Source organism: Boleophthalmus pectinirostris, unplaced genomic scaffold, assembly GCF_026225935.1.
Source record: "Boleophthalmus pectinirostris isolate CB_2022bp ecotype Guang Dong unplaced genomic scaffold, ASM2622593v1 HiC_scaffold_8, whole genome shotgun sequence".
Classification (NCBI taxonomy): Eukaryota; Metazoa; Chordata; class Actinopteri; order Gobiiformes; family Gobiidae; genus Boleophthalmus; species Boleophthalmus pectinirostris.
In genome coordinates this window covers 24789059-24810649 of record NW_026571515.1, presented here as the reverse complement: position 1 = coordinate 24810649, position 21591 = coordinate 24789059, and the positions used below count along the sequence as shown (strand labels likewise).

The 21591-nt window shown below is 37.5% G+C and overlaps 3 protein-coding genes across 6 annotated transcripts in view; 1 reads left to right on the top strand and 2 right to left on the bottom strand.

Moving 5' to 3' along the window:
• Positions 1–11: 11 nt before the first annotated feature.
• Positions 12–2124, bottom strand: LOC110164885 (mitochondrial glutamate carrier 1-like). Of its 2 annotated transcripts, none has more exons than XM_020930023.2 (9): positions 2019–2124; positions 1619–1744; positions 1440–1495; positions 1213–1303; positions 1005–1123; positions 733–925; positions 487–641; positions 320–395; positions 12–233 (listed from the first exon to the last, which is right to left on the bottom strand). In XM_020930023.2, the coding sequence occupies exons 1-9, from the start codon at positions 2039–2041 to the stop codon at positions 74–76; spliced, it is 999 nt and encodes a 332-aa protein (XP_020785682.1). In that variant the 5' UTR covers positions 2042–2124; the 3' UTR covers positions 12–73. The 2 variants fall into 2 exon arrangements, with proteins under 2 accessions (XP_020785682.1, XP_055021824.1); XM_055165849.1 differs by having other exon boundaries at positions 1005–1120.
• Positions 2125–2975: 851 nt separating this feature from the next.
• LOC110164942 (thyrotropin subunit beta-like) lies at positions 2976–4010 on the bottom strand. Its single transcript, XM_020930081.1, has 2 exons — positions 3852–4010; positions 2976–3242 (listed from the first exon to the last, which is right to left on the bottom strand). The coding sequence occupies exons 1-2, from the start codon at positions 4008–4010 to the stop codon at positions 2976–2978; spliced, it is 426 nt and encodes a 141-aa protein (XP_020785740.1).
• A 2428-nt stretch (positions 4011–6438) lies between these two features.
• Positions 6439–21591, top strand: part of camkvl (CaM kinase-like vesicle-associated, like) — a 42905-nt gene continuing 27752 nt past the window's right edge. Inside the window, exons 1-3 of one of the 3 annotated variants that reach the window (XM_055165837.1) lie at positions 6439–6513; positions 8321–8414; positions 10625–13925. The gene's annotated coding sequence lies outside the window, so the exon portion shown is untranslated. Of the gene's footprint in view, positions 6566–7565; positions 8415–10624; positions 13926–21591 lie in introns of those variants that run through there. The other 2 variants (XM_055165839.1, XM_055165838.1) reach the window with 2 other exon arrangements.

The window sequence follows — 21591 nt, the reverse complement described above, 5'->3', positions numbered from 1 at the left end:
AAGTCCATGGCTACACCCAGGGCAAAGCTGCCCCTGATTTAATGTGTCGGTAAAATGATCAAAAACAGCTTGTTTATGAAGAGTAAATGCTTTGAGGGGTGTAACCCAGCAGGATCTCTCCAACTCCCACAAAGTACACCACTTGGGCAATACCAAACAGAGGGGCAATAACCAGGGCCCGGCAGCTGGCTCCCTTGAGGAACGCCCCAGGACCCTCCTTTTTCAAGATATTCCTGCAAAAGAGGAAACAGTAGAAATAAAGTAGTAAGTAAAACATTTAGGGCAAACAAAAAGACTTTGTCACTTTGTTGTGCTGTACCTAGCACAGTCCACTATTCCATTGTAGGTTTCTTCATTAGCTCCCTTTTTGAGGGATTGCAGCCTTGTCTTAATCACTGTACAATAAAGAAATCAATAAATTTATTAGAACAGTAAGTCTAAAAAAAATAATTGTTTTAACTAAATGTAAGCATATAATTGACCCACCATCACAAGGACTGACAGTCACAGCAGCCACACATCCAGCCAGACAGCCAGACATGAACGACCAGTAAAATGGTACAGATCCTTCAGGTGAGGACTGACCCAACTGGTGCAGGTGAGCAAACAGAGGAAAATATACCACAGAGAATGGGATATCCCTGTGAAAATGAATTAAATAAGTTAGAATTATCTTTAAATCCATAGCATCAGTTCCACTTTAAGTATTAAGTATGAGATTATGACACAGACCTCATCAAAGTAGCACCAAGTCCCTTGTACAGTCCAGTGAATCCTTTGGTCTTCAACAGCTCTCTGGTGATCTGTGTGGCTGATTGTCTCATCACAGGCGCGGGGCTGGTGTTATACGAACGGCACAAAACTGCGCTGGTCCCACCCATTTTCAGAGTTGTTACCACACTCGGCATCACCCTTTGTTGGGCAGCTGAACATTTGAACTGTTTTTTAGTTACCATACTTTTAAAGACAATCCTATGAGGCATAAATGGTAGTAGAGGCCTCACCAATTCTGCCAGCATCTTGCATCTGGATCTTGAGCATCTCCATTGGTGTTGTGATGGTGACTTGGCACATGCCTGCGCAGCACCCAGCCAGCATCTCCTTAAACACTGTGAGTTTGCTACTGAAATACAAAATAAACATGAGTGTGTGATCAGTGCATATTCAGTGCATGAGAATGGATTTCTAACAGTTTTCCAAAGCATTACTCACCCATCTTTGCTGAGCTGGTGGCGGAAGAAATCATTGGCAGCAAGTTTGATGGCCTTCTCCGGGGTCACTAGTGTAAGATTTACAGCAGCACCTAAAATATATTTAAAAGAAAAACATATTATAATTATGTAAAGTGTGATGATAGTATGTTTCAAAATTTACAATTTCTTATGATCCACTGTATTATAATATAAGTCAACCAAAGAATAAGGGTAATGTGATCTTACCTCTGTACATGCCAAAGTAACCCTCAGATCTAACTGTTTTTATCAGACAGTCCATCCTGAAAGAAATTACAGTATTAAATTTATGATCTACAAATGGATCAACTTTGATATCCATTGAAATAATTCATAGTTTTGATAATAATAACAGTTAAACTATATTTAATCATACTGAAGCTTACATGTTCTTATAGATTTGCTGCCCGCTGCGCTGATTTTGCAGTCGTGTCTTAGCGAGGTCTATTGGAAACACACAGGTGACTCCAACCATCCCTGCTACTCCTCCATTGATCAGTTTGGCTGGCAGGCTGCCAAAACACAACACAAAATACTGTCTGTCATCTGGTAAACACAATGGTAGACTTTATATGATGCAAATATTATGGTCATTGACTAATTATTGATTATAATATATTGATTATTTTGTCAAAGAATCCACCATATAGTATATGGTTGTTATATTAACAGTGTAATTTAAGGCTATATTTGAAAATTAATTTAAAACACATACATACACAGCTTCCTAATAGCACAATATCATTTCAGTATTCAGTTGCATCAGATAGAAATACAGCCCCTTACCTGATCTGTTGTTGCTGGGCCATTGTCCGTTGTTAAAAGCTGAAAAGTTAGCTGAATGGAAATGAGACGGCCGTGGAGGGAAAGCAGGCAGAGAGTCCCCTTGGAGACACTGAGCAAGGCAAGAGTTGCAGCGAGCCTGGGTTATATATATATATCAGGCAGCCCTACAGATACTAGGGATAAATTCACCGATCTCCACCCCCAGTGCAACAGGCCAGGACACACAGCCAAGAGGGATCAACACACAAGCCAAAAGCTGGATCACCAGCAAAATGCACCCCAACTGCTGACTGTCAATAAGAAGCAGATAGTTGTGTGGTTACTGACTTTACTATATGAACACAAGAGCCATGAAAATAAATATAAATTTTAAAAAATTGATTGCATGAGATAGTGCCAAGGCCTGAGGTCATTTAAAGTGAAAGGAATTTGAAAAATATATCATAACAGAAAACATCAAGCCATAACTAAGCACATGTTTATTTTATATATAAAATGATTGGATGGGATTTTCCCCAAATCATCTGCCACCGATATTTACTTTGATATGCAAAGCACATTTTGCTTTGGTTAAGCTATTGTGTATAATTAGTAATAAAAATACAGTGTGTTGACGTGGAATGCTATATTTAGAAAAATACAGTTGTCCATGCAGCAAGATCTAAAAATACTTGTGTGAGTTGAGAATTGTAGTATTGATTCACTGTAAAATATAATACAGTAGCATTAGAGTCAAGTTAAAGATTGAATCAATTTTCATAATAACATGGCACTCTGTAATGTAAGTAAAGGTGACACATATATTCACAAAATAAAATTCACAATTTCAAAACTTCAATATATTCAAAATGCATATTTTTTTTATTATGATAAGAAAACAAACAAATACTGGATGCTACGACCCTAATAAATAACAATATAAACTGTTTTCTGTTTGAGTCTCCTCTCTGTGAATACTTAGGTTTCCTTGGGTGTATTGGTCCTTCTCTTTATCTTCCTGGTGGTTTCCATGCAGCCGTCATGAAGCATGCGTCTAGTGCGGACACAGTGGTGTGTGCGTGTGTCACAGCGTCTGCAGCTGCAGCGCTCAGCCACAGGGTAAAACAGCTGAGTCCCATTGAGAGAACAGGCAGGCAAATGTACAGGACGATACACCACAGACAGGGCCAGGCAACTGCGCTGGACCAAGAACTTTCTGCCAAATCGGCCTCTCAAGTTTGTATCCTGACAATAAGAGGGAAACAACTTGCAATTATTACAAAAGGCTTCATACAGTCTAAAAAATCTATATAGTATAATAGCATGATTACAAAAAATAAAATGAAATCTGCTACATTGCACAAATTTTGTTTTAATAATAATGTATCAATTAAAATATTAGATGTCTTGAACAGGGTCGGTGTCTTAATATGTTTTATTTCAAAGCTAACAGTAATAGAAAAAGTGCAGTTCTCAAAATGTAAACACATCATTATGCTGTTTATGGTAATATTTTCAGGAAATATGCATAATTTGAATTTGATAAAACATACATTTCATATTTATTGTTTGTCCATGTGGTGGGGTTAATTTTACACTTCTTCCCTTTCCTTTTTTGAGATAGGTTGTAATATACAGATGAAAAAAATACTATAATTGTTAAATGTTTTTCTCTATTTTGTTGCATGAACATACTCAAATTCATTCATGCATAAATATCATCAATCATTAAACAAAACAAAACATCTCCTGTGTCTTTGTATTAGTCACTCTTAGCAAAGAATAAACAAAACTATTGCTTGACAATTGCTTGTGAAAATTAAAAATTAAAATTAACATTTGTAAAGTCCTCACCTGAGTGTAGCAGAAGCCGCTGCAGATGGTGGTGTTGATGACCACGCACTGGTCACATTCGCTGTGTTCCATCCGTAAAGTGAAGTTTTTTGGGGAGCAGCACTGGCTCTCTCTCATCAGAGCACACAGCAGCAAGCACTTCAACGCCAACAGCCACATGCTACACATGCACAAACATATGCACTTCAGACTATACACTACACTCCAAATGATGATATAGGGGCTCAAGGGGCTATCCAGAATAAAGATAAATGTAGATATATACAAATGTCCAAAATAATATATATAAAAATAATTGAACATAAAATGAAGTTGTCACCTGTTGACGAGTAGCAGAGGTGAAAAGGCCAAATGAAAGATAATCTGTGAGTGTGGTCCTTGCCTGGTCTTTGAGCGACTCAAAACATTGAAGACGCTCGTCTGCTTTTTATGGAGAACTAATCCTCTCTGATCTCAGAGACTTTGGGTCGGGCCTCATATGTGACGGCTGTGCAAAGTGACACAGACATACACGTGGGTGAAGATGCTTTATGATCTATGATTATTAACGACAGCAGGTTATCCAAGTACACTAGTGTTTGCTCCATATGTAAGACAAAACTAACCAAGAACATGTGGATTTGGATATTTTCTTATTCTGCATTTGGTTTATCCAAAATGATTATGTATCTGAGACCTGAGAAGTTCAATAAACATTAGATTAATCTATCCAATTTTACAAAATATAATTTATTTCAAAAGAAAATATTATTAGGTCACTAATACTGTTCTAGTTTTACTTTGTCTCTTATAGTCCTGCTAAGATAAATGAATTTCACAATTAATCACAACAGGTGTACGCATCCATTTGTATTTTGACATTTATTCATTTAAATATAGCTTGCAGTGATTGAAGGGCAAGCTCTCAATGCTATTCTATTGAGATTTTTTTTTTAATCACTAAGGATTTCTATTGTTCTTCTATTTTCTTGCTCTACATTTGTCATCTTGGGTTACATAGTTACATAAGAAAACCATCAGATAATTCTGTCAAACTGGGCCGCTCGCAGTTCATCACCTCCAGTATCTGTCCTGACACACATTTTAGTTTAAAATAGTATAGTAACTAGTGCACCATTACCTTTACATTACAAATTAATATTGTCAGTTAAATCATACATAGATATTATTTTAAAAAATCTCACAAAATCCATGTTTCTACAAAATGGTTAAAATTATTTACAGTGATAACAAGCCTGATATGTTTGAGTGCCCTCATGTTCAACCTGGCCTTGTTTTGGTGCATGTTAGCATGACTTCAGAGGGTGTTAGAGATTTGGAGATGGGGACATACACATGTTCAACAATCAACTCTGAACTGGGTCAGTCTCACAGAGCTCTCATGACTGGGCCATGGCCTTAGGGCACGAGGTCATCACTCACTCTGTGCTAATGCTACACTTTGAAATAATATTACTGCTACCTAAGTAACAATTCTTTGAAACATCTAGGCCACTAATTTGATGGGTCACGCCAAACAAAATCAAAACACACTCCAGTGAGGCTGAGCCAGGCAATGACCAGTATAATAAGTTTAAAGGGGCCATATTACACTATTTTCTGATATATGTTGTATGCTGTTTCCTCATGAAATACATACCCAGATTTGTGCTTTCTTTCATTCACACATGTTTAACACACAAAAAACCCTGCATATTTAGGCTAAGTTCTTCTCTCAAACAGAAAACACTCTGTTCTACCATATGATGTCATGAGGTAATATAGGAGGTGCGCCACTGTGTTTTTAAACTCCATACATCTTCACCAAAATCACTGGGATCATTTCAGCCTTGGAACAGACAATCTCTACTAAACAAAAGGTATAAGGCAGCTGCTCACTTGAGCACAAGGAGGATGTAGAAGAAGTTTTGTAGCGTGACTTTTTAGGCGGTGATAATGCATTATGGGTATACAAATCATCTATACTTCCATGATATAGACTAAAAATGAAAAGCCACGGGATGATCAGAGGATAGTTTTGTAATTTTTATCTGTAAGTTCAGTATTTTTACGTAAATCTACTTGGAGCTGTCATGATCATTTTAAGACCTTAAAATATAAAAATAGGGTTTGAGTATTCTGACATGGGCTCTTCATGCTAAACACTGGTGAAACTTGTTTTTACTCGACACTTTGAAAAATACCTTTTGTTTCTTGTTTCCTGCTTCGATGCTGACCTCATGCTGTTTATCGATCATCATCAGACCTCAGACCAGCAGGTGGCGTCCAAGGACAGACTCTTTCTCCTCTTCTCTGTTTGCCATTGGCGGGTCTGTTTTACACTTGCTAAGTGTATTTGTTTCAGAGGCACCTGTATCCAAGCGTTCGGCTTTGGCTATGGTCGTAAGACACTGGAGGAACGAGGGACTAGTAAACTATTTTATACTAGCTTAAATCCATCTGTTAATGTCACCAATTGAAACATTGAGACAAGAAAATAGTTTGGAATTTCACAGGTCATCTTGTCATGTTGAAATGATAAAAGTTAGTCAGACCTATAAAATGATCATCTATAAATGCTTTATTTCAGATCCTGGTGGAGGCTGTGTTGAAACTCTGATATTTTGTGAATACAAGGAGATGCTGCTCTGTGGGCGTCTGACTGCTACATTCTGTGGCCAAGGTAAAGCCTTGTCAAAAAGAAGAGATAAAGCAGAGACATCATCTGCTAAAAGGTATTTGTGTAAAATTGCATATGGTGCTGTTTTTAAAGTAGGACATGCTCTTATGAATTGTTGTTGCCGCCTAGTGAAAGCAGGGATCTTTGTATTGATCTTGCTTCTATACCGGAGGAAGGTGGAAATAGGTCTGTCCTGAAACAGACACTCTTAATAATAACCTGAGATCTCGAGACCCCCAGCTGATGTCACTGCTGTGTCCCTGTCCTAACTTTTGTTCTACCTCCACCTCCACTGACAGGGTCTCACCGGGCCCTGAATCAATCTCACACTGCTTAAAATAATCAGCCTAGATCAGACCAGGAGCTTTTTAGAGACATGTACATCTCCTACACTCCAGGGCACCAGTGGGGTTTTAACATGTACTTTGGATTTCATTTTATCCACTTCTAATTCTGGAGGTTATGAGTACATACGAAGTGGTATATTAATCCAGTGTCTATAAGCACTGCTAGATCTATGAACTATCAGCCAGAATTTTGCCAATTTTTCCATACATACAGCATAATTACATACTGACATGGATTGCAATGAAAAGCTAGTAACTACTAGGGATGCACCGATCCGATACTGTTATCTCATATTGGCACCGATACTGAAAAATTTGCTGGATCGGATATTGGTTTAGCCGATATCCTGGTTGGATATATAAATTGATGTATTTGGACTATTTACTGGTTGTAGTCACCCCAGAAAGTCTGATAATGTTTGAACTTTTGTTTATGCAGAGCTGTTCTTTGGTTACTTGAGATAAATAACAGCTACATTTTAATGGGTTTTGCTTTCTTTTAGTTTAATTTAAAGGAAATAAATGCTGTTTTCAATCTCTGCACTGGTATAGATTTATATCGAGTACCTGCACATACTTAAAGCACAGTATTGAAATGGTATTGGACCTCAAAAGGCTGGATAGGTGCATCCCTATCTACTCCCTATTTAGCAGATGCATGCATGTAGCTGGCATATATTTATACATTATGGCTGCCACACCCAGCACTAAGACCTTGTAAAAGCAGTATGATTCATCTCTAAACTCCTATTCTCTAAAGGTGAAATGCCTCTCCTTAATTGGTGACCCTGTCTCTCTGGAGTGACCCGTGGAGGGCTGAAGAAATACCATTGATCGTGTGGGATAAGAATAGCCCAGTGCTGTTCACCTGTGGCCGCTGCTGTCTCCTTCCTCCCAGTTTGTGTAATTAGTGACAGCGCTCACCGGGATGCAGCTAAACTTCTTCAAACAATACTTCAACCTTTGTCTAACGAGTGCTACTGCCATTTACGCTGCCCCCCCACATGAAACTGAGAAAGCACTGGAAAAAACAACTATGACTCCAGAGATAGAAGTTGATTTATAAGGCCCTGGTGGTTCATATTTGTGTTGTTTTTTATGCTAATTCACAGTAACTGGTGAATTTTGAGTTTGCTATTGATTTTTAAAAGAATGCAAATTTGTCCCAACTCTGAACGTACGTCAATGAGGCAATACCCGACCTACATTAGAACTCAAATATAGCAGCGCCAATTAAGGCCAGCTTTTCTATGCTACGTTACACATGTCAGAAAACTCATTCTTTATTCCTCTGTTATTTACTGTTTGCTGACAGATTGGGCCTATTGGTAACATCTCTAGTAATATTAAACACATACATTTAGTGTGTACAGTGTTTAACCTATTTAATGGTTCATTGCTCAATACAAAACAATGCAAAATTCAACCTTTTTTCTCTTTACTCCTCTTTCTGAGTGGAACAGAACAGTAATTGCAGCCTGCCTTTGACCCAAAATGCCCCTCAGTCCAGTATATAAAAAAGCTTCTGGAGAACTGAGAGAAGAAAAAGAGACATTGGTGAGTGGTAATGTACAATTTATTGCAAATTCACTCCATGAAATATTACCATATTTTTTATACTTTAGTTATTAGAGCCCTAAATAATACATTATGATATTCTGTCAGCCCAGCGTGTACCCCACCTTATGTCCAGGCTGTTGAGTTATTTTAACCGGGCAGAAGCCAGATGGATATCTGTAGCACTTTTGATTTGAGTGTGTTCGGAAAAAATATTGCAGGAACTCATCTTGCTCTGCAAAGTAAGGGTTATTCTCCAATCACACAATCTCTAATGTAAACGTCCAAACTTGATGAATGAGAGTAATTTGTGCTAAATGCAACATTAGACCTTCAGTACATTTAACTCCTGTTTTCAGTTGAGAATAAGGTATCTCTCCTTTGCATAAAATAGAATCAAATATAATTACACTATACTGTTTCCAAGCCAAGATAAATTAGACATGTGGCAAAATAAAGCCAAATCAATATACAATCGGAAAAAGTCAAGAGATAAGGGATGATAGTGTTAGGCACAGTTTTTCATATATTGTGTAGCTCTTGTGAGCGGTGGTAAAATACATTTTAGATTAAATCTGGATAGAAGACACATTATTTAAAGACCAGTGCTGACTAAGGAATGGTACTGAGTGATGGAGTGGGAGAAACAGGCTGGCACCATGAAAGGATAGGGGGCGAACAAGATGGCACTCGGAGAAAGGAGGGGTGGGGGTGGGGGGGCACTTCCGACAAAAGGAAGTGGGACTTATTCCAACAAAACACATGGTGTGCGTTTATGTGCGCAATAACATGGTGAGATAGTACAAGTGCACATGGTCACAGTGCTAATAGCATTAAAACCCTTGATGCCAAATTTAAAATACACCCTACAAGGCAAATGGGTTGTTGTTGGAGGATTTGAATCTAAATAAAGCCTGTAAGGGTGGAAAATTTGCATGAAAATCCATGTACCAAATCATTAGTTCTCTGTAAGGCAAAGCAATTAGAAACATTTAACATAAGTAGTGGATGCCCCAGCAATTTTTAAGGATGAATCAAATGATAAAAACTGTTTTGAGATATTCACAGTATACTATTGTTTATTCCCAGCGCTAAAGCTTCTGCATGAATTTGAATTCATAAATGCAATGTTGGCTTGGTAAGTGACAAAAAGGGCATAAGTACAAATATGAGGATAAAAGCTGACAAATATTAATTCAAAATGAAAAGAGAGGTAGATTTGTGAGAGCTTTTTTAAGATGAAGGTTGGCCTTGAGTCCTGCTGCTTTTCAAAATACATTTGGCATAAACATGATATTGCAAGTGTTCAGAGGCACATATATTTTCCAACCACTGTTCTAATGCAAAATGTTGGCTTTTTTTTGGATAAATGAGGTTGTAGGCCTTTAGTCATTTTGACATTTAATCAGTCTATGGTTTCTTACAAAACTGAGATTTGTGTTAGTCTTCTAATCATTTTATTTACCTCATTTAGCAGGATTTAAACAGACCACAGCAAAAAGGAGTGAAGAGTTAACTGAAGATTTTTGTTTTATATTAATGCACTGTTAAAATTTTCTGCATAAATAGTTTTTTTTAGCATGAACTCTTGGTCAGTTTGGGTCAGATACATAGAAATATACATAACAGTGTTAAGAGCTTTTGCCAAGGCCACTTTTTAGTTGGCTAATCGATCGGTATGACATGTCTGTAGTCGACCAACAATTTCTCTAATAGACTATAGCCCTACTAATAAACACCTTAATGTCTGATGGCTGGTGTACAACTTTTAGCCTAAACGTTTGTTTACATAAACTAGATAGATCCTTGAACTCTGTGATGGCTCAGTATTTCACACAGATGTCATGTTCATCTGTTAGATAAGTAATTGTCTTTGTTCCTAATCAAATTCACATTCTAATGCTTGAGTTACTGTCTGAGTTCATTCCTCAGCATGAGTTTCTTCCTCTGAATCCAGTGTAGTGCCTATTAAGTGTGCATTTAGTACAGAGATAATATTCAAATTGAATGGTCAGGGGCAGCTGGAGAATAAGCCAGTGTAGCAGCTGTGTCACATAATTAGCAGATTATAATGTCTTTTGCATAACATAATATTGTAATTATAATTTGACTAAACTTTGACTGTAATTGCTAACTGCCAAGAGTATTTTTTTTTTTACGTATTTGCTGTATTCTGACCCTCATGCACCTCTGTATGAATGTATTTTCAGCAAATTGGAGCCGCAGCAGACTCAAGGTCTCCAGTGAGTGTCTGTAAGCAGCACCTACATAAAAGAAATAACTGTGCATGTGCAGAAGAGACAAGATTGGTCCAATGAAAGGTAAAACAAAATGAATCCACGCTTACATTTTAAACTTAAATGGTATAACGCAACAAATTATTTTCATGTTTTAAGTAAATATTGCATCATGTTACATCGAGCGCCAGTGGACCAGCACTACACACAGCCTCATTTTATCTACAAATCTACTTTTCTGGTTAGAATTATTATAATAATTGTGTTAATGTCCTCCACTTGGTTTTGTAGGGAATGATATGCATGAATCTAATTTCCATCCTCTTTTATAACATACTAACCTCATATGCTTTCTCTACATCGAAAAATCTCCTCTTTGGGTCCTCACCTAGACCTTATTCTGAGCCTTTGTAGCTTCAGGATCCTGCTACCACATATTCACTAACCTACACCATATTTTATCCGTATTATCTGGTTTGATCTCCAAAACATCTTTGGTTGCAGCCATAGCTGACTTATTTAGGACATCTCCCACATTTATAGGTTTATGGGTTAAGGACGAAGGGATGAGAAGACTTTAAACTACACTTTCCCAAGATGGAGTGAACCACATTTCCCAATAAATCTGGGGTGGATCTAAACATATGTTCTTTATTTCCTATATCATTTTATGTTACATGACAAAAGTGCCATAGTATTGCATGACTGCTCATAACTGAAAAACTTATTAACAAATACTGACCTAAACACACTCTGTTTTAATTATGACTAAATAACCCATGGAATAATGCACCTTAATCGGTCTTAATGACTTGTAATAATTGTAAAAATCCAAAAGCTCACACACTATTGGTCATGGGCTAATGTAGATTAATGAAAGTAAACAAATTTCCCAAAATAGCCTGCAGGGGATGTACACTACGCAGCTGTGGCAAAACCCTGTGAAATAGAAGTGACAAATTTCTCCACGCGCCTATTAAAGATGCTAGATTCGGGTGAGATAAACATTTGTATGTAATGGTCCAACAGATTTGTCATACAGCATTAGCACATGCATAATAGAGAGGATTAAACACTATAACCTACATGTGATGAGAATCACTTTATAAAATGTTGTATCAGCTTCCTCCCAAAGTCTGAAGGCATGTTTGTTGAACATTAGAGTAAAAAAAACCTTGTCAGTTCTTCAAAACAGACCTCTATTAAACATCTCGTCCTATATCAGAAAATACACACAGACATCAATTTTAGTAGACTGAGAAGTGCTTAATTGTCACATTTTTATAACACTTTTCAACCTCCTTACTGCATTCAAAGTGCTTTAAATCAAAGAACTATTCACACACATACATTCACGATGTGCACACTGCATGCAGGTGTATTGCCCGAGGACACAACAACACGAGTCGGTGCAGTGGGCAAACACTCTAGCAACTATAAGGAAACTACTGCTTTCATCCCAGTAGGCTAAAAAAGAAATCAAACAGAAGAATAGTAAGGTCAGAAAATAACATTTCATACAACTTCTGAACACCAAATATGCCCAAGGTTCATTGTAGAGTTCATTTCAGAATTCTTACTACTATTACTATGAATAACTGCTATAAAGTACAAACAGTAATTACAATTGTACCATGTGAAAAAGGCATTTTAATTTCCAGTCCAGAATGCACAGGCGAGCTCAGAGACAGAACAGAAACCCAGGAGTTAGTTGTTGCGTCACTACAGTAGCCATCTGTCAGTACGCAGACACACACACTTGGCTCTTGTCTCCTCAACACACTTCATACACACAAGTCAATATGTGGCCACAAAACAAACCTACGCTGTGCAACTGGGACATTGTCAGACTCTTAAACCTGGAGGAACACAGAGTCCTACTTTTAGGATCCCTACAAGCCCTAGTTATGTCCTTATATTTGTTATTTTTTTATTTTCACCCCAGACTGGCTTGCACAACTCCACATGGAGAAAAGAGGTTGTGAGATTGTGGTTTGGGTCTGATTGATGGCATACCCTGGATTTGTGTGGCCTTCACAGTAATTTAATCTAACTTAAATTTATGGAAGTATCTTTAATTCCATCACAGTTATTATGAGTGCTGAGTTTCATGAATAATTGCTGTTAGTACACATGGAACTTTTTGTCTCACTTAGGTTTGGTTTAGATCAGTTTGTTTGTCTGTCGTTCCTTTATTTTACTTTAATTTAGTATTTAAATTAGATCTACTACTTCAAATAGTAGAATAAGAGGGATAAGTTGTGTATTGTGGTGGGACATGGAGTGACGGAAGTGGCGGACTCAGGAAATTTAAGATCACAGAAATGCAATAATGTCAAATGATTTGAGTTTCGATCAATCGTAAGAAAGATTGTAATTGCAATATTGCCTGCATATTACAACCCTGAAAGCCCAAATAGGCCAAAATATTATTATATTATTATTATGTTTTATGTGTAAATCAAATTTTTAATGGCTGTGTAGCACAAACAAAATAGGAACAGTTGGTCAGTTAGTCAATTTTAAAGACCATTTTAGTCATTTAAATATATCAGGAGTGCCAAATACTTTCTAAAGTCATGCATCTATTAAGAGTTTTATCATTTTCCTGTCCAAGAGGTGAACACAGATTTCTCTCCAAAGTTGTTTTTTTCCCTCTCTTAACATTTAGCTTCCTTCCCACATAAATCTGTCTGTCCATATCTGCCAGAGAGTGATGTCATTGTTCACCAGTCACTGTACGCGTGCGTCTGTGTACGAGATGAAGAGATGAATGTTGAGGTATAATCCCGTAGTTTAATCCGGACCACTCCCAATCATCTGCCTCCTCAGCACCAGACAGCAGCAGCAGCAGCCATATAGTGCACACATAATAAAGCTTACATTCCTTCATGACAATCCAGTTTTGATAGAAGACATTGTAGACGCATATACACCAAAAGACGCTTACTTTTATTGTTAAACTCTTGAAAGCTATTTGAGGTAGCTGAGCACTTTAGAGATGGAGAGATACACAAGCTTTTCTTTTCCAATGGGGTGGGAGACAGTGAGTGAGTGAGCGAATAGGAGAGAGGGCGCCAGTCAGGAACAAGCATCAACTAATTCCCATCGAAGATACGGAGCAGACAAAAGCTGCGCCAGAGCAGAAGAGCATCCCTGTTACTTCCTTTACATTACTAATATAATATCTCCCGCTGTTTTTGTCCGAGTTTTGCCAAGACCTGAAGTCTGAAGAGAGGAGCGGCAAATTCACCCAGAGCAACGTCAAGTCAAGGTAAGCGAAAAACACAAAACGTGATTTTTTCAACTTTTCCTCGGTTTTAGGTCTTGTGAAATAACCAAAGTCATGCATTTTAATGGTCAAAAATATGTGGTGATTCGTTGCCGTGTGCGGGAGCAGAGGACGGTGCGCGCTGTCCAGTCCCCGCGCGCCTAACCGCTGCAGTGGAATTCAACAAGACAAAGTGACTTGGCTGGATACGGGCAAATAAAGTTGTGGTACTCATGAGAACAAAACACATGTATGAATTATACATTGACTGTTGCTAATACAATGTAGAGACTTTGGCTTAGTTAGTCGTTTATTTAGATTCCTGCTTGCCAGTATTTTTAGATGCGTAAAACGTGATTATGTTACGTATGGCCACAGTTAGCGTTGATGAAAATGACTGATAGGTTACTAAACCTGGTCTGTCTGTATTGTTGAGTTTAAATACACATCTAGTTGAGGTTAAATGAGGCCGTGTATTTTATTCTGTAGTTTATAGCACTGAAGCTGAAAGCATGTGATCCAGTGGGAGGCAATGAGCCATGATGATGTGGGCTAATAGATATGAACAAATGTATTGATGTAACGGTTTGCACCAAAGCACTTGTTTTTTGTACTTGTTAATGTTGCAATAACACAGACTAATGTAACATTGAAGGACGCTTTGAAATATGTGGATCTTAAATTCCCAAGTGGTGTGAATTAGATCTAGTGTAGGCAGTAAGTTGTTTATGAATGGCACAAGTTATTCAAAGTAATATTACCATTATCCTAAAAATCTTTTTAAAGGTTTAAAGGTGCACTATGTAACTTAATTTACTGGTGGAGGGTCCGCCACTTGCTTGTCTTCATGGTGATGATGCTTTGCCTGGAATGCCTCACAGTATGACAATGGACTTAATTAGTGGGTTTTGACAAACATGCATTCTGACTATGAGCAGGCTTGCCTTCTCCATAGATCTGACATGTAACTTGGCTTGGTGGCATCACTTGTCTTCCTCCATGAAGACAAGTTTAATTGCATACTGGTAAAGCAATAAGATTTCCATGTAGACAGGTGGTGGACCCTCCACTTCCAAAACAATTGAGACATTTCATGTCTAAAAAGCCTTTGAGTAGAATAGCTTTAGACACTGCCATTGGCACAAAGTGAAATAAGATTTTCTTATTCTCATAGGAGCTGCATACAGCATTACACTTTCCTGTTACTATAGTTTTAATTATGCATCAAATACTCCAACCATTATGCATTTTATATAATAGGCCAGTGTATGGACTGCTATTGAACTAACTATAGTAAGAGGACCCTAAAAGAAATAGTACGAGTTGTATGTTTGTTTGGAAAAGCTATGCACGTTCATAAATATAGAAGATGTGTTTCACTTTGACAGAAAGTAGCTTATTTGCATGGATGCAAAGATCACTCCATGCTGGCCTCAATAACTTCTTATAACATGTGCAACTGGATAAACAAGGAGAAGAATCCACATTGAATTTCGAATGGACTACACACTGTACTTTCCATAGAGAAATAGCTTGCAATAGTGTCGTATTTAATTGTGCAACAAGGTTGCCAAAAATGGGGCAGGCAAGAAGCATGCTACTTCAGACATGTGTAAGAGATGTGTTTCCCAAAGTGTACAGTCTAGTTTTAATCTGAGAAAAGATATTTATTTTTACAGAGTTTGTGTAATGTGAGTGCAAGCTGCCTCATGACAGCATTTATGGGAGGTTCACGCATCGCTCTTGACTCAACTTCACACAAACCACTGGGAGCCCTTCTGTTACCTGTGGAGCAGTTAACTGAATCTACTTAAATCCAAATTATTGGGCTTTAGACTTTACGTGTTTGTCTCTGTTTCTCTAGAAGCAAACAATGAGTATATTACATTAGGTCTGTCCCTCTTTTATTTCAAGAGCTTATAAATCATAATTGTATGGTTTCACACTAACAGATAATCTGGACAAGGTTTTAAGATCAACACATTTCAATTCCCCTTGATAAGTCTATTTCAATTCAGAAGGCAACTGAAAGCTGTTAATTATGCTGCCATAAAGGGAAAAGTTTCCACCTGAAATGCACCTTGTTTGGATGATGAGACTCTATTGCTCTCTGTAGTATACATGCTGTATTACCTATGCTACCCTTCCTCACTTAGCATGCTTGGGACTTCTAACTCCATGATTGCAACACGTTGTATCTGAATGAAAAAACATGCTTTTGGGGGTTTTGCATTTCTGCAGTGAATCCATGCTGTTATCTGGTCTGTGACAGACAGGTCTGTACTGTAAACCTTGAGGACAAGATGGTATGGATGAGGTGAGGACCTGCTCCTGAACCTAAGATAACAAAACTGTATTTAAAGCGCTCCTGGTTGTCCTATAGCCTTTTTAAGAGCCATGATGCACCGCCTCCTTTAATGATGCTTGGGTGTGTCTGTGGTCCTAATGCTTACAGTTTATTAGTGGCTCGGGCTTTGAAGTGTGTTGTGTTCTGTTTAGGCCATTGAGTTTACTTAAGAGGGACGGTATTCGATATTGACTACATTTCCTACAACATCTAAACATTTCAGTTTTATTGGCAGGTGTAATATGGTTATGAACTATAAGCCATCTAACATAAATTAGTTGTAGGATGTTTAAAGATGTCATTCTGCATACAGGCAAGAACCAGGAAGGCAAACTGCTTTCAAATCATCTGCACTCTTTTTATTGTGTAATGCTGCATTCAGAGCAAAACTCTGCTTCTGTCCTTGGTTTCCAGTATTCGAGCGAGATACTGACTACCACAGGCAGTACACTGAGTGGGAGTGTAGGTGTGTGCTGTTCTGTGGTCTCCAACCCTTTTTAAGTGCATTCAGGGCAGGTTATGTCCAAGTCTTATTCAGTCTTTTGAGAAGTATTGGATTCATTTTTCTGCTGTCTGACCTAAACTGTATTTCTGATAGCGAAGTGCTTTTATGCAACAGGATGCAATACCAGAAGGGCGTACACAGATGGCTAGATTTCTGAAATAATTTTTTTAATATATTTTAAGAATAGCTATTTTGTCACATTAACAGGAGCTTTTAAATAGCTAATCTGTATTTCTGGATGGGCATGAGGATAGAAGGCTCTGAGATCACATTAGCTCACTGGCTTTGACATGAAAATGTTTTTCAGAGCTGACTGATCACTCCGTTTTATGGTCTCAACTTAGCTAATTGGACAAGTGAAATATGATTGCTTGCATAAGCATCTTGATTACCAAACAGTTCAGTAGGGGTGATGAATATATCCATTATATTACTAAGCCAAAGCAAGTGGGCTTTGAGTAAACCCTTTTAATGGAACAGGTGTTGACAGAGGTGAACGACAGACAGAAATACAAGAAATATGCCCCTTTTTGAGTTTTTGTGTTACTGACACAGATACACTTTACACACTTTACATCATGCATTCAGAGAGCTTTCAATGTAAACTAGCTTTCAGATATTTGATCCACTCACTCACTTTATAGCAATTGCTACTGCTAATTGCTAATTTAGCAATTACTCTATAATTTAAAGGGAATCTGCATTTTTTATTCTATCAGTGGTATGTCCTCGTTTGAGCTTGTTCATTACTTGGGAAGTGTCATCGCTACGCAACAAATGAGGATCCTTCTTATTTATGATTTTATCAATAAGAAATCTTATGCCGGGTTTGTGTGGCCACTAGTGCGAGGCAGACATCAATATCCCATTATAATGTAATGTTAAGCCATAATAGAGTATGAAGTACATGCCCTCTTGTTGCTTTAATGTGAAAGTTTCCCACTGAGATTTGGCTACAACTGCTAACAGGCGAATGCGAACAGACATGGAGACTTAAGCTTTTGTGCAACATTTACCCAGATTTTCCCCTCACAGCAGCTTGGATGGCAGGTTACAGATGGCGATAGTCCCATATTAAGTGGTGCATCAATCTAACTTCTTGAACTTTTAAACTTGTAGAAAAATGATACATGTTGGTTACTTTGTTTAATCCAATCCAGTCTCAGCAGTTCAGCATGCATCCTAATTAAAAGAGTAATTATGATGTCATATTGGTTATACACTGCTTATACATTCCAAAAATGTTGCCATGGACAATTTGAAAGATTTTTTTATTTTTTTATTTTTATGACAGATGTTTCTTTATGGAAATATATGTTTTTATATTAAAGTAGTTAAAAAATAAACGCAGATAAAGCTTGACAGTGTAGTAAGTAATTGTTTGTGAATTTTGTAAGTCTCAACCATAGACTGTATAAAGAAGTGAACTAACACCCACAGCATTCATCTCTAGTCAAATGAAGCTCATCATGGCCTGCTGCATGGGGGCGAATTTGGAGCTGAGTTGGAATTTCAAACGCAAATATCATAGCAATCAAAGAGACAATCAGCATCAAGGCTGTTGAAGGTAACACCACTTCCCTTCTGCACCACTGGTTTGGCAGGGGGCGGGCGCTTAGCAACACTGTCAATCAAACCTGTTGCCAACGCTCGTGGGAGCGACCTCGGGGAAATAGGGCACCTTATTTCTCTATGTTATGTTCATATCTTGATTCACAGACAAAATAGCTAAATAAAACACCAGGATCACATAGAGTGGGTAATAAAAACATTTTAAGACCAAAATGAGGAGGCTCACAGCAACAGTTACAAAGCCAGGGGCGATGGTTTGTCTTTAGAAAGTGAATTGGAGTCAAATGCACCCACATGCTTACTTTTTATTTGGAATGCGACAGCTAGCAGATGTGGTTATGTCCATTTATACAGTCTATGATCTCAGCCTATATGCTTAACTTTCTTGATGTTCAATTGGTTTTATTGTAAATAACAAATAAATGCAGTTTATTTTAGTTTTAAATATACATCGTTGTATATTGTACTGAATGCTAGGATTGGTAACACTAGTTTTTACAAGTAAGTGTTAACTAATTTAGTAAACAAAAATCTATGTAGACTCCAAAAACAGACATGCATTGTACTGAGAGGAAATGTTTTAGTGTTTAGAGCAGGAATGACACCAGATAAATGGTGCTTTGATTTGTCTATTTTTCAGGATGAACTGCATCACTTCAGTTTCATCTAGGTCAATTTTAGAAAAAAATAAATACATTGATTAGTGAAAACATCAACAGGAGAAGCCTAGATCTTACAGGAGCCCCACCCAACAGAGCAGCTCAATTGTTTCAGGTTTAAAATCAATGTGTACACTACAAAAGCGTATGATTCATATGAACTAGTCAATGAAGTACAGAATATTTGGCCTCAATCTTTACACATGATGCCACGTTTGTTATGTAAGAATAAACTCTAGAATCAAGTTTTATTACGCTGTATGATCCAGTGCCAACCAGGCATAATATGTGTTTTTTCCTGCCTTTGGTGCTAAAGGTTTGCATGCCAACCCCTCATGTTTCTTTTCTGCCTCCTGCTCTCACACATCCTCACCTCCAGCTGAGCCCCCGGTCAGCCCCCAATAAAAATTACAGTATGCTTGTATACTCAATTAAGAAACATGCTAAGTCTAAATGACCAAATACTGCACTATGTGATTACACGACATGCTGTAAAATATATTTGTGATGGGAAAGGTATTATCCACATAAAGTAGGACATGCAGATGTTTGGCTGGTTTGTGAGTTTATTAGCCACAACTTTTTGAACACATTAAACAAGATGGTACATGGGTGAGTATGTTCAACTCTAATCTCAATTTGATAAAAAAAAAAAAAAAAGGCTCTGGTAAACATAGTTGTTTTAATAATGTATCAGATGGTCAGATGTTGTGGTATACTCCATGCTATGTGGCTCTCAACAAGGAAAATAAAAAACACAAACATGAAAGTCACTTTATGTTTTCATTTTAAAAGTTATACAGTTTTGTTTTTTAAGTGTACTTACGTGTTACTTGATCTCGAAGTTTATTTGTTTTTTTATCAGTAGATGTCAGCTGTGAAACCTGTTCCCCACTCCCCTCACCTCGCCTTTGTTCAGACTCACCTGTGCTCTCTGGTCTTCTTCTGTCAGACCAAAAGCTGCCACACTGTCAAACAGCAGTAACTTAGATAGCATCTAGTAGAGGTATGTGAGAACACAACATCTCTGGCTTGGCCTATTCAAATGGTAACTTTAAATAAAACAATATACTCAATATTAAAATTTTGCAGTTTTGCAGTATTAGAATTTTGCAGCAATAGTGCAGCCCTCACCTGATTATTTAAAGGTAATTTTTTAAACCTGAGTTCGTATATTTGCCTTTGGTAGCGCACTGTCAGTAAATTGTATTCTTAATCATGGTTAGGTTAGTAATAATGCTCTCTAAGTCCCAAATTATATCATAATCAGTTCAAGTGACATAAATGAATGCTAGGCAAGACCTGTGGTGGAACAAACACATTTGAAAGAAGCAGGCATTTTTCATTTCCTCTAGCAGTCATTTGTAAATTTTTGCAGAGGGCAGGCAGAAGAAGAAATGTTCAACCTCCCTTAAGTAACAGCTGAGACACTAAATAGGAATAACACTATAGAGAGCCCGCAAACTCTGATTAAAGCCATAAATCACATTGTAAGAGTGGGCCTGGGTCTACAAGCAACATGTAGTGGATCCCAGTGCAGCCAGGGATGAATTAGCCTCTCTCCTCATAAAACCTTCATTATTGCATTTCGACATATGGCACAAATGAGAAAAGTCCTAATGATCCTAGCACCATTGGCTACTAGGCTGTTAACACTAGGTTTGGGCCTATTTGACTTTAACAACTGAAATAAACAAAATTAAACAAACATAACTGCTATTTATGTTAGTGTGTAGTTTAAAGGTCCACCAGTGGAACTCTTCTGGTGGAAGTACGCCATCCTCTTGTCTCAATAATGATGTTATTGCTTTGCCTGTAATGTATGGTATTAAACTTTTCCATCTTGCATTTATTAAATAATATAATTATTATTTTACTTCAGTTCAAAATCTGACCTTTGTGAAGGCTATAGGTTTAGTGTCAAATGAACACAAAAGGATCTATGGGAGAATATAGATCCATGATCTTCCTTAAGCTTACTTCATTTCATGTATGAAAATGTACATAATTCTTCTCCTAAACACAATGGCCAACTCACCTTATGACCTTATTCAGTGAAGCATGAGAAGAAATGGGGCTTGGGGTTGGAGTTGTTCAGTTCAACCAATGGAGGACAGTCCTCACTTATTATACCAAAACTGTTTCCATGTTTAGGCACAGTGAACACAGTTTCTTTGTGCATATAACTTAAATAATTCTGTCTAGGAAATTATGAAATGTCATTGTTCAAATCAATTATTTATTCGCTATGTTTTGTTAACAGGCAGTCAAATTTATGTAACTTTTCCCTATGGCATCTCTGTTTATATTAAAAGCAGTTTTTTCCATTGACGTGTGATGTTGAACAGCAGTGAAAGGCTGGTAAATCCAGTAGTCTGTGTGGGAACAGTGAATAAATAAGTAATGGGCAGGCTACAACTGTCCCCATGGCTGTGGGGTGTCAGTGGAACGAGAGAGGTAGATAGGGAGTGACAGAGAAATGACATGTGCAAAGAATATATAGCTGCAACTCTGAAATATAGTATTAAAGCAGGAGTCTATTAAAACAAATTGTGCAAGGAATTAGCTTTTAGCATTGTGGTATTT